The sequence below is a fragment of the Suillus fuscotomentosus genome (genome assembly GCF_016647785.1).
Source record: "Suillus fuscotomentosus strain FC203 chromosome Unknown F5891scaffold_18, whole genome shotgun sequence".
Classification (NCBI taxonomy): Eukaryota; Fungi; Basidiomycota; class Agaricomycetes; order Boletales; family Suillaceae; genus Suillus; species Suillus fuscotomentosus.
In genome coordinates this window covers 232,668-246,895 of record NW_024539530.1, presented here as the reverse complement: position 1 = coordinate 246,895, position 14,228 = coordinate 232,668, and the positions used below count along the sequence as shown (strand labels likewise).

Genomic DNA, 14,228 nt, shown 5'->3' with positions numbered 1-14,228 from the left:
TTTATTTAATTAGTAAGTATATAGTAATTTTAATACTCAGGGCTGTGCACCGGTAACTGGCATGCTTCGACAAGCCTCAACTTCTAGCACGTTTTTAGAAGTTAGAATCTGGTCTTGATATTGTTCGAGCGAATGTTGGAAGGCTGTTGCACACCACTGGACCAGCTACGAGTTCTGGAAGATATACACTGCATAGTGTTAAATTGAAGTAGCTAGATGTGAAGTGAATTTTCTCAAGGAACACATCAAGTTTCGAATGCTAGTCATAATCAACGTGTCGTCACCTTTCTTTCGTTGTACATATTTGAGATAACCGGAATACATTGTTACACCTGACGTATGGGAGTCGTAGCAGTCACTGCGAGTGATGGATACCTAAAGCCTAAACCATCCCTCACCTTCGCCCTGGAGGGCCTGGTGGGTAATGCGCGGGAGGAAACTGAGATGGATAATGTGCGGGTGGGTACTGTGCGGGTGGGTACTGTGCGGGGGGACGTTGCGAAGGAGCATGTTGCGCAGGAGCATACTGAACAGGAGGACGTTGTGCGGAGGCATGTTGCGCAGGGGCATAATGAGCAGGAGGACGTTGAGCGGGAGCATGTTGTGCCGGGGAATGATGCGCGGGGGAATGATGCGCGGGGGAATGTTGCGCGGGGGAATGTTGCGCGGGGGAATGATGCGCGGGGGAATGATGCGCGGGGGAATGATGCGCGGGGGAATGATGCGCGGGGGAATGTTGCGCGGGGGAATGATGCGCGGGGGCATACTGAGCAGGAGGACGTTGAGCGGGAGCATGTTGTGCAGGAGCGTGCTGAGCAGGAGCGTGCTGAGCAGGTGCGTGCTGAGCAGGTGCGTGCTGAGCAGGTGCATGTTGTGCAGGAGCGTATTGTGCAGGTGAATAGTATGAAGGATTAGCTTGACGAGGTGCCTGCATACTGGAGCTTTGATGTTGAGGAGGAGGGTTTGACCAGGTGTTAGGCTGCATCTGTGCCTGCGGCATTCGTCTCAAATGCTCATCTTGCCTTCCTCGACTCGTGAACCTGATGAGCGATCAATCTCTGCATCACAAGCCAGAGTGAAGCGGGAAAATTTGTACCTCTCGTGGTTTGAGGAGCTGTCTACATAGTCCTTGGGTCGTTCGTCTTCGGAATCTTTCGCATCTTTGGATCTGCGAACCCTGGAAGTAGTTTCGTCGGATTTCCTAATAATTTGGATGAGATATTAATGATGTGGGGTAGAAACCAATAGATACCGTTGTGGGTTATGCTTGCGATCTTCTGGGTTGGGGTACGACATAGCTAGTCAAGGACGATAGGTGATGAGGGCACGCTGAGACAGATCCAGGGACACCTTTTATGAGGCTAGGGCGGCAGAAGTTTGCGATAACGGTCAACTCTTAAGCAACCTTAGCTGGCCAACAGGACCATATATGAACGAAAGAAGCTCTGATAAGCCCATCAAGTGATTGATGAGCCAGCCACTGGCATGAGCCGCCACTATCATAGTATATATAAGAGACGCCAGAACTGACGTTGCTCTTACTATTCCATCAGTTACGCCTGCCATGATGATGCTTGGAAGTGCTGTAATACCTCACCTGACGTGATGTATGCCCTAACACGTAGTAGATTGGTAGGATGTGACTGTAATTGCCGTATCCTTGGACGGTCGACCGGTCAGATGTAATATCCATGATGGTTTCCGTAGGCTCGAAAAATCATGCATATAACCTTATTAGGCAGGTGAGTGCTGCTCAAGCGCTCAGCGCTCATTTCCAGTGAGTTTGCAATCATGTATACGACAATTTCCATTTTAGGCCGCTAACACTGACATAATCAGTCTTGCTCGCCGTGGCAGACGCCGCGCAGTGATACAAAGGTACACCTTTCGCCAAATATGCTAATGTCTCTTTCTTCCACCTCTTCTTAGATGATACAAAGTGCCATGTATGACCGCTGGCCTCACCAGTCTGCCCCGTGCCTCCAAATTATCATGGCATCTACCTCCAACCACTCCTTGACGAATAGAGTTGGTACGCTTCATGGGTGTCGAATGTCAATGGAGTCGCTCCCGCGGCAGCTAGCGCCTGTCGTTATTGAAAAGTTCTGCCTGGTCTTGAGGTGATCTAGGACTGGACGACTGAGTAAGCTTAAGGGGGGAATTATCGTGGTATGGATTGACATAACTCATCGTCCTTATTGGTAATTTTTTGAGACTCCGATTCTCCCACTTCCTGTGTTGCCTATCAACAAGCCACAACATCACAACCGACTGGGGTCTTTCGAACCCGCCAATATCGAGATCCTATGTACAGCAAGTCGATGCACGTTAGAATTTGACGCTCGGCTGCCGGAAGCACAGCTAAATCTTTTCCTTTATAAAATGCATATGGTCCGGCAATCCATAGTTAACAGTTTCCGATATGAGCCAGTACATTCAAGCAGGATGCAATGATGTGGCAGCGCCTTCGTCCATCCATTCACCAGCAGGAACGCTCAGACCCACGACGTCAGTGGCTACTGCACGCTATGGCAAATCGCCAAGGTAAGTTTGTGCAACTCGCAAAAGCCTATGCACCGACATTTTATTGATTTTCTAGCATCTATTCCTATCACACTGTCATACCACCAGGATCTCTCAGTGTTCCCAGGTTAGTGGTTTAGCGTCCGTTTGCACAAATCTGAACAATCAATATCTCCCTCAAGTACTCTCGACACGCAAACGAAATGGAACTCATACCCACACCCAGAAGGCCAGCTGTACTTCCAAGCAAGACTTGCCAACTATGTCGTCGTGACAGAAGCCAATGTTTATAGGCAAGAGACCGAGAGCCAGGTGTCTGGCTGCCTCAAGTTTATCGATGACATAATCTCGCAGCAGCAGATTATTATACCGCCCTCGTCAGAGCTATTCATAGAGCTTGATGAATTTCCACTCTCCTGTGCCTACTACTTCGTAGACCATGATACCCGGCGTATCTTCTGGATTGAACAGACTTCTACAGAACTGCTTGATATGGGAACGATCGTCTCCGACTCCCATCGCGGTATGTATCCGAATTGTTATCTGTCGTTTATCCTCACATGGCAGCAGACATCGCCTTAGAAAGGCTGTACTGGGTCCATGTCGAATTCTTCCCGATGCACATATACACACAGTTGTCACCTCAGATGGTAGACGATTTAATCGGCGTCATGTCTCATGGTGCAGCAGGTATTTATTTTCTTATTCATCAATTTTCATATTCTGAACTCTGAATGAAGACCGTATGACCTCACGATCATCTACGTTTCCATACACTGCAGAGAGATGTAGTCAGCTGTTGCAGCTACTGTCTCTGCAACGAGGTACATCCAAGAAAAAAATTAAGTGTGCCCAATTTCCTAACCGAAGCTTTCTCTCAAGGTCGTGCCCTTGATGGACACACACTATGCTTTGTTGGTGGGTGGGACTCCCCAGTTTCTGTTCTGAATCGAGCTCACGAATATTATAGCTCGTCTATGGGGCGCAATAGGTTTGTTGGACATTCAAATCACCTTGGCATATATACTGAGGCACAAGCAGAAAACCAGCGGTTTTTGACTTACTATGGACAAGAGCATGCCCAATTAGATAGGCTGCAAATCATGACGCCCGAAGAAGATATGGATCACCAATGGGTGAAAACAATTGCAAACCTGGCTTTGTGGGGAATCCCCGATCGATTTTTTTTCGAGCTTCATGATTTGTTTGCAAACGAACAAGTGTTTGTGGATCAATGGCAAATTTTCATGACCACATGCGTTTCAGAGTGGCATACGGCAGTTATTTGGGTGCGCACATTTCTGATCAACTGTGGTGAAGCTCAATTCATGGTTCGGTTCTACAGACTTTCCCAATAACAATGTGAGAAGCCTTGATCATCGGACATTAAGGGCGCCGTCATGACCGTTCTTTTATAGTGCTACCATTCTCTCTTGCCTCTTATCTCGTGCTTCTTTGTCATCTGCCTTACCGGCTATTCTCTCAGCGTCTGGGAGCCTCGCCGTAGGATCGATCCTACTCCTTAAGCACCACGGCCTAGAAGACGCCACCGCATCATTTGCTGTTCGCATCATTCTCTTTCTTACGTTCCGCAGTCTAGTTAACCATATCTATTTCAGGCGCGCTACCTGAGAGCCGCAAAATCACGCTCAATTGGAATGCTCCCATCTGCCATCGTCTTTAGTTTGCCCAAAGGCCTCTATCTATGGAGCATCGTCTTTATGGTGGCCCACTTTCTCTTACTGGCGTCTCACGTGGTCGGCGGACTCGCAATGTTTGGAGGCGCCTGCTTTTTGATACTACTTGTGTGGGCTGCCCTATATGTCACATCCCCAGATGAGTACGACCAGAGTTCTATACTTAGCAAAATCCTGTGTCGCTGGCATTCAATCCAGGGAGATCCTGAAGGGGCAGGTTCCCTCGCTTGACGGTGGCACCTGTCCCGGCCCTTCCCTGTTGGTCCTACTAGTAGGGTGGGTCTCGAGAGGTGCAGTGCTCGCGACAACACAAATACTTGTATGATATATGATGTACATGTAGTGCGAGCCAATATAGAATTATTTTTTGTAAGTCCGCATAGACGAGACCTTGCAAACTGGCGACATTTCTCCATGCTCACATCACCCCTAGACTGACTTCACTGCGGTTGGACGGCGTCCGTGATACCAAGTGAGGTGGTGGGGCTAGACCATGGCTCAAATCCTTCATGCGTGATTCACGAGCGTGCGCCTGTCGAACATAGGCATACCTCTGGAAGTGATTCAGAGCTTGCAGAAAAATCACTCCGACCTATAGAACAAAGACAGTGAGTGATCTTACGCGAGAATAGAAAGATGAGCAAATAACGTACGGGGTTCTGACGCAGCTCGTTGAAAATATCGACGGTGGCTTCCCGAATAGATTCTTGATGGTGGAATAGGCAAAAACTCAGAGGCTGTAATCCTCCGGCATGTGGTGGCATACAAGCAAGCAGCTGCACCAGAAAGTATGGATCACTCAAACAGTCCAGAATGTGAGAATGCTCACCTCGACTATTTGTTCATATGTCCGCAAGTTGTCTGCTATCGAACGCACGATGAGCTCGACTTCCGCGTCTGGCAAGTTTTTCACCAGCCGCAATTTCAGAAGTTGATGAGATAGGTCGAATCCCTGGATAGCAGCGGTTGCCCGATATTTTTTGAAATCCTACACAGTACGGAAAATATATCAAAATGTCCTCGAGCCCCACACCCTCTAGAGGAGGAATTACTCACCTGGACGCAGTATTGATAGGACTTGCTCCTTCGCCAACCCTCAATCCGACTTGCGTTCGCAGCAAGCTCCTTAAATGCAACTGCCTCATCCGGAAACACGATACCGCTGCCCAGGGACCCGTCTGAAAATGGTGCGCTACCACATCCAAGCTTCGTCGATCCCACAACGAGCTCCTCGTACCGCGACGCTAGTCGAACGAAGCGCGACACGTACTCCGTAAATCGCATCCGCACCAGCGTCTCCCCAAAGTGCGAGGTGATCGCTGAAATCAGCTAAACACCGAGCGATGTTAGTTGCCGACGTGATCGAGGCAATGCGACAATTTTACTAAGACCTACATCCTCAATGAACATGTTATCTAAGCTGTCTTGCTTCGCTGCAAACTCGCTCTTTTGGTTCCCGTCCTTCCCGTCTCGAGTTGCGATACGCTGGATATCATCCTCGCTCCCGGTCGAGTTTTCCGCCTTTATCGGACGTGGCATCATTGGGTTGACAAGTGCAGGCGGTGCCATCGTAGTTGGGAAAGATACGTGTATGTCCTTGTGCACGACAACACGACCTGTGCCGATGTCCATCAAAAGATCCCAGAGTCCACTGGTTTCGAAGATAGGATTAGTCACGCCTGCTATGTATGCCGGCCTGCGAAATAAATATCATTGATCAAGGTCTTCCACGAGAAAAAGTGTGGAGATGCATACGTTGAAACCCAGTCCTCGCCCGCAAGTCCGGCATAAGGAAATGATCGCTCAATAAATCCTCGTAGTACTGCACCACATCCAGAGCCCAGGGCACAAGCAGAAAGGACATAATTGGCGACCTGTCCAGCAGGGATATTATGACCAAGGAAGAGGATGCGTTTGCCAGTAACAAGCGCGTTGAAGAGAATTGTTATTGGGTGCGTGAGAATTCCGTTTGTGTGTAGATGTGGGTGTAGCGGTCCAGAGATTGTGATGAGTGGCGAAGAAAACGTTTGTATTAGTTGGATTAGGGAATACTTGAGAAAACACCTATTCAGAACTATGTATCAAGTGCATTGTCATCAAGAGACGCACCTCTCCGACTTCCTCAGGAAAAGTGGCCAGAGGCAGTTTGATTGGCAAGGTATGTCCTTTGTATGCAATGCTTGTCTGAAAGAAATGGGTATCTTTGGATATCCCCGATCGCAAATGTGGGTCGGATGATGTGGGTATTGCGCCACCGCTATAAGCGTGGCTCGAGTTCGAGCTTGTATCAGTGCTACGCCGCCCGCGGCTAGTAAGAACACTGCTGCCGCTCACTGAAGCGCCACCGACGCTTCCTGGGCCTGCACCTATTGCAACACCCACTTGACTATCAACTATAACGCTGTCATCATTCACCCATACTGCACTCCCACCAAGGCTGAACGAGCTGTCCGACGGAGAGGACGGGTGGGTAGGGTTATGATCAGAGGTAGCTGTTGTAGAGCGTGCGCGAGCACTGATGAGAACCCCGTCTTCAGATGAATGTGAACCGTTCGATCCTGTCGTCTTGTGTGCAGCCTTGAGAGGAAGTGGGGGTATATGAGTGAATTTCTCCGCAAATATGTCTTTGCGCTCTGAGGCGCGCATGATTAGTTTTTCACATCGTGTAAGCGCAGGCGCAGCACTGATGTTCATCGAGTTAATCGCATCAAATAGGCGCGTAAGACATTCTTGGGATGGGTTTGCAAAATAGTCGTCGAGTGCAAGGAGGAGAACGGGCTGGCGCTTGGTGAGCAATCAGTCAAGTGATATGAAATTCAGATATACCTTGAATATTTGGATAAATGGATGTCGTGTGCAAATAGCCATCGCTTTCACTACGGCACCTCTGCGATGCGACGCATGTAGATGGTGTGCAACAAGTCAAAACTACCTACGCACCTCCGAACCGACTTGTCATGCTTCGTCCGCACCAGGTTGAGGACATATAACAGTTCCGGGCGGTCGTCCTCTCCATTTGACTGATTGTCACTCGGTTCCGTCTCCAAGGCAAGAACTGGTGCAATGGTATTGAATGGCGTCTGGTTGAGGAAGAAAATGGTCCAATCTTCGAGGTGCCTCTCTGCTCCATCTGGAAGCATAAGATTTGCAAGCAAACTGACATGAAGTAGTTAACCGATACATAGTTCGGGTCAGGTCAAGTCGAAATTCACCCCTCGTCTGTTCCCAGCGGCTGAGGAAACTGGTACGTGAGCTGGGCACCACTATCAATGTCAAACTCGGCGAGAAGAACAAATGAACAATGTGGGCCTTTGCCAGCCATGTCTAATTACTGTCGCCGGCAATGCTGATTTGCAGCAGGTTATTGACTGGGTAAGTATGTTGCTGTTGGGAGGGTTGGGCGAAGAAGTACAAAGTATTGCTTAAAATTTACCTTTTTTAGAATGTTGATATGTGCAAATTGCAATATTGATGATGTAGCAATGTTCAGAAGCTACTAGAATTCGATAATTCGGTAAAATGATGTTAATTATGACCAGCATGATAGAAGGAAACTTGTATAGTGGACATCCAAGGTTAACTAAGGTCACGACGGGCGCGAATATGATATGGCACTTCTCCTCGAATCACTAACTTACAAAATTGTTTGGCGGAGAAGAAACATCAAGATATCACATGCTTAGTAGTGGGAAATAGGATGTATGCAGGCAGTCACATCAAGCTGAAGCGGCAAGAGTGGCTTCATTATGAGACTTGACAGTGGTGGGGCGGTGCCATCAGAAATTCGCCGCCGCGTAATATCGTTTTGGATTTGCTGAGCGTGCTAGCACTGCAATCAGACTCAGATATTCAATGACGAGATTGTATGCTCATCATGAGTAAAATCGCTACAATAAGTTATCTGAGTTAGTTGCAAGGGAGGGATGCCTACTACCAGTCTGTTCGGGACTTGTAAACCATAAAAGGCAGTAACCGGACGCAAGCGGTTCTTTTGTTGATCTTCCAGGCTCTACGAGTCAATCATCTGCAGGTTGTCATAGATCTTAGCCACTATGACTCGGACTTCGTCAGTACGTCTTCGTGAAAGTTAAACACATTTATCGCGTCTCTTCCGCAGACTTTATCACCCGCCACAGGAGCTCATTAAACGCACCTGCTGGCATGCGAGACTGTAATCAGCGTGCTATACGTATGCAGCCAGCCAGGGGGAAAAAAACGTGAACACAATAGTCAGTGTCCTAATTTCAATGGCAAGTTGTTGTCTCCTTACCAGTCCAAATTCTAAGTCATTTCCTACCACCAGAACTAGTAATGTGTACTATCGTACAAATGCCAAGGTTTAGACTAGTGCCAGTTGGGGCTATCTGTTCAGCCTTCCATTTACAAATGACGTTTACGGTAAGATCCACGAGTTGACCACTCCTAGCGCTCAGATAAGTGATATTGCTGATAATTTCATCAAAATTCGGTGTACAACAGGCCAAACAATCAGTGTCATAATTAATACAGCTTGGCACACGCTGTCCACCCGCAAGCGTCTATCAGACTCGATAAGCAAACGGCGTGCTATGGGAAACGGCGTTTGCGTTATCAGGGTCTAGCTCCTGTCCTCATGGTCAGACGATTACTTATGTACTGACGCAAATCGAGCTCCGCTCCAGCTACATATAAGTATACGTTCATCAGATTGATTGCGCTTCCCTGTCCACTACTCTGTCTTCGATTTGATTTACTGCTCGCTCTGCTGCACGACGACATAACTGTACGCCAAGATGACCGAACGCGTAAAAGACGCTCCCTATGGAACACCCTCTACCCATTCCCGGCAAGTGCACTCATACTGAACATGATAGATATGCAAGGTCTCATGGCGGTACAGGGAATATGATGAGAACATTCCGGAACTCCATGACGAATTAATTGAAGATTCAGAGGAGGAAGAATTTTCCCCAGAAGAGATTACATTCGAGGCCTCTGAGGATTTCAGGTAATTTTTTTTGAATTTCGGTGCAGTGTACGATAAAGTGACACATTTCCTAGGTTCAGTTCCAGAAGGGCTGTATCTCCCAGTCATGCCCGCCAACTTCAAGAGGCTAGGGAGCAGGAGAAGAAAAATCAGAACCAGCCCAATAAGCAACCCGTCTCTCAGAAGTACGTGGTTTTTATTATATCAGAGCTGCCATTTGACGGGATCAAATATTAGGGAAACAGCTAATCCTCCTCGCCGCGTCGATCCCAAACGATCTGGCTAGTAGATGGTGTAGATGATCAGTGCATCTGCAGAGAAGGCGCAAAGAGAGATAACCAATGTTACTCTCTAGAATGATGTGATCATGAATCCTATGAAGTTGTATACTATGTACATGAACCACGAAATATGGCACAGACGAAATCAAATCTTGCTTCAGAGTCGCGCGTTCAAATTTGGTTTCAGAGCTGCAGGATGGCAGGTGAGCTTCCACCACGGCGCCTTAACTTGTCACGATCGGAGGAAAAAAATCACAGCTGCTATCTGTAACTTGCTAGATCCGTATGATGTCTGGGAGGACCTTGGGCCTTCTTAGAGTGGAGTTCCAATTGTTCCTGATGTGAGCGCTAATGAATTCGCACGCGTGCAGGCGGACATGAATAATACGTGTTCAACTTGGGCATTGCAAAGCGCCTCCAATCACTAGTACTGTCGTACGGACTGCCGTAGCCAGGCTCCACGCGAGTTTGGGCAATTTCTTTACGTGTGTAGTCAAGTTTATGTTTATCGCTTATAGGCAGACAGGCGAAGATCGCAAAAGTACTTGACTAGTCCAAAACATAGGCAGTCTGGAAGTTTTCTGATGATTTCCGTGCTGACGGAGGTAAAATTGGTTGTGAGCAGAGAAGGCTAGATTAGAGCTCACCAGATTTTCTGTAGAAATGGGGAACTCCCATGCGCACTGCAAATTTTGTCGCTCAACGTCGAAAACTGACTATTAGCAGAAAACCTCCTACAGCACTTCTCGTCGAATCATCAACTTAGATTGTTTGGCGGAGAAGAAACGTTTATAGTCATCAAGATATCACATGAGTGGGAAATAGGATGTATGCGTAGATGCGCAGGCAGGCACATCAAGCTGAAGCGGCAAGAGTGGCTTCATTAGTATGAATCTAAACAGACTTGACAGTGATGGGCGGTGCCATCAGAAATTCGCCACCGCGTAATATCAAATGGAGCGGTTTTGGATTAGCTGGGCGATAGCACTGCAGGTAAGTACACTGCATGGATATCATCAGATCGATGTATCAGTGCATCAAGTGCGACTTTCGAGAACGATACAACAAGACCAGTTCGAATTGGGCAGAGCTATTGACAAGGTACCTAACGGACACAGGCGGCGCACCATATCGGACAGTAACAACGACGCCCAATCTCAACTGAGCCCCGTCAAGCTAGCGACAGTGTTGTTGATGGCTTCAAACATCTCCGACAAATGTGCACGTATGCGATCTTCAGGAAAAAATAACAATAATTAGTAATCGTAACTAGCGAACGGCACAGCCTAGAGCGGGGCGATACAAATGGCGTGCATACCAAACGTCGACCTAAAAACGGGGTGAGATGACCTGCCTTGATTCTTTTCGTCTTTCAAAAGTTTCTGAATGCCGGCTTGCAGCGTGTCTCCTGCGACTCTGTGTTCGTGCACGACCCTCGCGGTCGCCCAGGCGTGTGCAGTCATCGCGGTGAAGAGGATTTTTCGTCTGAGCTCTGTTTTTTATTAGGGGATCGCGTCTACGTGACTATATGCGCCCTGAACATCGAATTTTACCTTCTCGGAAGCACAGACTCTGCTCCCCTTTCTCGTTGAAGAGTGCTGTGATGGTTGATATGAAGTTGACTGTGGTAGATGTCATTTGAAGGATTTCTTGTAGCGAAGGCTGCTGGTTCCGGTCATTGCTTGACTCTGGTGGTGAGCGCTGGACTGGTTCGGGTGTTCGAGGACGCTCGACAGACGTGTCTTCAGCGCCGGTCGACATGTTCTCAATGACTTGGGCCTGTGACGAACTGTAGGAGACATCCATGGTAGAAGTTGTAGAGAGCGGGTCGACCAATTATTGTATTTGCCATCGGCCCAGTGGCGCGGGAAAGCTGAAATTACCGCATATAAGTAAGTGACTATCCCAAGACTATCCGGAATTTTGCCGATCACAGATATCAGTACTAGTTGGAACTTCGGAATCAGACCCGCGGTAGGCAAAACTTGAATTGCAACGTGGAGCGGAAAAATTATTGAAGCTCTACAAAATCTCTGCAGAAGTTCTACTACTCTGGAACATAGTTGGCCAAGATGGATTGTTGAATTCTGTCGTCATGTCATGACCATAGCGAATAACCGACTTCTAACATAACTGATCTGCATTTCCGAGCTACGCAGTTACCAAACCCAATTTCCCTCGTTCCAAGACAGCTTTGAAACCAAAGTGTTCCTCTACGCCGAAGTTCTCCGTGGGGTTGTACATCGTATGGATAGGCTTTCGCGCGTTGATCTCCTTCAAAACAATTTTGGCTTCCTCATCAGCATCTCCGAGCAACCGATCCAATTCGCATTCCGTCATGACGGGTGCATCTGGAGATGTTAAGGTAGGATCCAATCTATTGTATTGAGTTTAGTATCGAATAATTCAGTTGAAACAGACGAGAAACCCTTGCCTAGTTCTGACTGCAGAATGCATCTCAGGATCAGTGGGTGCAAATAAATGACGGCAGAAGTCCATGGTTTTCTGGCAGTCGGATTGAGTGTGTTATGGAAGGTGACAGCAGAACACACGTACCTGGAGTTCATCTTCTGTTAGCGCCTTGCCAACATCTGCGGTTCCTTGTATCACTGCACTCAAGTCTTGGGATTCGCAGTGACAGGGGAAAATATTGATTCTCACCTGGCCTGATAAGATTAAAGGCTCTATCAAAATTGTCCTCGTCCACATCGTTCATCACTGGTTTAGACTGATTGCGGATCTGTTTGTAGGTCCCCAGGATGACGAGAAGAAACCTACAGCATCCGATACATTAGTTGATATTGCCCGAGCGACCAAGTTCACGTGCCTCGTGTAAGAGGTGGCGATCTTTGAGGTATGCCACTGTTGGACATCCTCTTCGCTGCAAAGCCCTCGAATGGATGCAGCTATCGTGATGGCAGCCGAAAGTCCTCCTGTGAAAGCCAGATGCACGCCAGAGGAGAAGAATGGGTCAATGAACGCTTGATGATTGTCAATTGCGAGTATCACAAAACATCAGAAAAAATACCTCCAGAATCCCCCGCCAGGCGGAAATGATCCCTGGCGTAAAAGGAAGCCGAGTAACTAAAATCACTCGCAGATTTAACAGCGTCCAGTGTGCCGTTGTTTCGAAGAGTGCCATTTCCAATCAATCTGAGTGCTCCAGGAGCTCTGCGTAATTCTTCCTTATAATGAGCCAGAAGATTCGAACAGGATGTTCCCGAGGCCGCACGAGAAGCCTTCTTCTTGCGGTTGCTCGACTCTTGATCCATCACAATGCCCACAGATGTAGTCCCATCATGAAGAGGGATGAACCAGGCCCATCCAGACTCGTCTGCACACGTTCAGCTCAGCATGATGACTTTGGGTAGATTTCATACCTTCAAGTGCTTCGACCCAGATAGCATTCTGGCGAGTAGTATTTGGCATGTAAGACCCAGTTCCGGCCCAGTATCCCCAGCATGCGACGTTGTGGAGAGCCCGGTTATAGCGTCTGTTCTTGAGATACTTTGTGGACATGATCCCGTTCCTTCCTGATGCATCGACTAGGTAGTGGAAAAAGATTCGGCCCTGTATCCCGGTGCTTGCATTCCTCCAGTCGGCTGAAACAGGTCTTTCTCCATCGAAATGAATTTCGGCGACTCTTATGTTGTCGAACATGGTTGCCCCACACTTCGAAGCATGACGAAATAACAGATCGTCAAATTCTGATCGAATCTGCGAAATGGTGAGATAGAAAAAATGTTTCCGATATATCACGGACCACGTTCCAAGACCCATTGTTTGGGTTAAGCGCAATGAAATCTGTATCTGGAGCGAAGAATTAATGTTAACACGACGGTGAACGAGGGCGACCGAGGCTCACATCCTTCTCGCTTGAACTGGTTCAACTTGATCGCAGCACCGGGCTATAAGAAAGAAATCATTTAATGTACTGTATTCTGGTGCATTTAAAATCATCCGCACCTTAATTGTGAAGCCATAGTTCATGATAGATTCCTCTGCGTCAACAAATGCCAAGAATTGGCGGACCGACGGGAGCAAGCTCTCGCCTATATGGTATCTAGCACAATTGTGTCTTAGTGACCGTATATGCAGATGTCATATATCACAAATGCTGACCGAGGGAAGTTCGCAGCTTCGAGAAGAGTAACTTCAAAACCTTCTCGAGCTAAAACAGCAGCAGCATAACTTCCGGCGGGTCCATCGCCCACAACAAGTATTTCAGTCGAGGTTGGCTAGCCAATATTTCAGCCTTCGCAGCAGAAAAATCAACATATTAACCACTTACAAGTGATTGAATGGCCATTTTTATGAAGGGGAATGTATGAAAGGGACATATCGCTATACCTTTATATGTGGTATATCTTTTGTATAAATAAACTTTGGCACCACAGATTCCTGCCGGCCGAATAGGAAGCTAGGCCATCATCTCCACTAAGAGACGAGACAAGTGCACTGTCTTGGTCACTGTCCGTATCATGTTGCCTAGTTCAGTCAACCATTATTACCACCGAGATGATCTGGCTAGGTCAATACGCATGACCGACGGACAGAGCCAGGAACGGGCCCCAAATCGCCGTTTATGATTGCCTTTGTAAACTGTGAGTATGACAGAGAAGGATCTCTTGCAGCCCATGACTTTACGGCAACAGGCTCTACTATTATATCACGTGATAATTTGGTTCAGACTGCTCCCGGAAACGCCGGATCATTGATATTGTTCAATGTTTAAGGACTAGTCTTTCTCCGAGTCTAGTC

General features: G+C 47.7%; 5 protein-coding genes across 5 annotated transcripts; 1 reads left to right on the top strand and 4 right to left on the bottom strand.

Moving 5' to 3' along the window:
* Nucleotides 1-394: 394 nt before the first annotated feature.
* F5891DRAFT_1186721 (uncharacterized protein) lies at nucleotides 395-1,296 on the bottom strand (the record flags this gene model as incomplete). Its single annotated transcript, XM_041366731.1, has 3 exons — nucleotides 395-1,040; nucleotides 1,097-1,201; nucleotides 1,253-1,296. The coding sequence occupies 3 exons, from the start codon at nucleotides 1,294-1,296 to the stop codon at nucleotides 395-397; spliced, it is 795 nt and encodes a 264-aa protein (XP_041227728.1).
* A 1,126-nt stretch (nucleotides 1,297-2,422) lies between these two features.
* On the top strand, nucleotides 2,423-4,603 carry F5891DRAFT_1024977 (uncharacterized protein; the record flags this gene model as incomplete). The annotated part of the gene is made up of 11 exons (XM_041361352.1): nucleotides 2,423-2,544; nucleotides 2,600-2,650; nucleotides 2,706-3,046; nucleotides 3,094-3,213; nucleotides 3,264-3,347; nucleotides 3,406-3,441; nucleotides 3,494-3,514; nucleotides 3,565-3,812; nucleotides 3,869-3,885; nucleotides 3,942-4,086; nucleotides 4,143-4,603. 11 exons carry the CDS (start codon nucleotides 2,423-2,425, stop codon nucleotides 4,449-4,451), a joined length of 1,494 nt encoding a protein of 497 aa, XP_041227727.1. The 3' UTR covers nucleotides 4,452-4,603.
* On the bottom strand, nucleotides 4,604-7,629 carry F5891DRAFT_1024971 (docking domain of Afi1 for Arf3 in vesicle trafficking-domain-containing protein). The gene is made up of 10 exons (XM_041361351.1): nucleotides 7,433-7,629; nucleotides 7,161-7,376; nucleotides 7,047-7,107; nucleotides 6,330-6,998; nucleotides 5,976-6,271; nucleotides 5,616-5,916; nucleotides 5,277-5,549; nucleotides 5,050-5,208; nucleotides 4,874-4,996; nucleotides 4,604-4,812 (listed from the first exon to the last, which is right to left on the bottom strand). The coding sequence occupies exons 1-10, from the start codon at nucleotides 7,540-7,542 to the stop codon at nucleotides 4,639-4,641; spliced, it is 2,382 nt and encodes a 793-aa protein (XP_041227726.1). The 5' UTR covers nucleotides 7,543-7,629; the 3' UTR covers nucleotides 4,604-4,638.
* A 2,995-nt stretch (nucleotides 7,630-10,624) lies between these two features.
* Nucleotides 10,625-11,273, bottom strand: F5891DRAFT_978866 (uncharacterized protein; the record flags this gene model as incomplete). Its single annotated transcript, XM_041376816.1, has 3 exons — nucleotides 10,625-10,701; nucleotides 10,786-10,959; nucleotides 11,021-11,273. 3 exons carry the CDS (start codon nucleotides 11,271-11,273, stop codon nucleotides 10,625-10,627), a joined length of 504 nt encoding a protein of 167 aa, XP_041227725.1.
* A 163-nt stretch (nucleotides 11,274-11,436) lies between these two features.
* On the bottom strand, nucleotides 11,437-13,865 carry F5891DRAFT_176015 (putative halogenase). Its single transcript, XM_041370798.1, has 12 exons — nucleotides 13,759-13,865; nucleotides 13,590-13,705; nucleotides 13,434-13,530; nucleotides 13,333-13,375; nucleotides 13,231-13,277; nucleotides 12,848-13,184; nucleotides 12,496-12,801; nucleotides 12,295-12,448; nucleotides 12,129-12,241; nucleotides 12,024-12,076; nucleotides 11,902-11,972; nucleotides 11,437-11,844 (listed from the first exon to the last, which is right to left on the bottom strand). The coding sequence occupies exons 1-12, from the start codon at nucleotides 13,774-13,776 to the stop codon at nucleotides 11,619-11,621; spliced, it is 1,581 nt and encodes a 526-aa protein (XP_041227724.1). The 5' UTR covers nucleotides 13,777-13,865; the 3' UTR covers nucleotides 11,437-11,618.
* Between the last annotated feature and the right edge of the window lie 363 nt (nucleotides 13,866-14,228).

Bases quoted from the DNA above. Each gene is read 5' to 3' on its own strand.
- F5891DRAFT_1024971 (XM_041361351.1), bottom strand. From the start codon at position 7,542: ATGGCTGGCAAAGGCCCACATTGTTCATTTGTTCTTCTCGCCGAGTTT. The intron at 6,999-7,046 runs GTATATCTGAAT...ACCAAGCGCCAG, and splicing joins CATTTATCCAAATATTCAAG to CCCGTTCTCCTCCTTGCACT. The intron at 5,917-5,975 runs GTATGCATCTCC...TTTATTTCGCAG, and splicing joins GGCGAGGACTGGGTTTCAAC to GCCGGCATACATAGCAGGCG.
- F5891DRAFT_176015 (XM_041370798.1), bottom strand. The intron at 13,185-13,230 runs GTCCGTGATATA...ACCATTTCGCAG, and splicing joins ACAATGGGTCTTGGAACGTG to ATTCGATCAGAATTTGACGA. The intron at 11,845-11,901 runs GCAAGGGTTTCT...TCAATACAATAG, and splicing joins CATTCTGCAGTCAGAACTAG to ATTGGATCCTACCTTAACAT.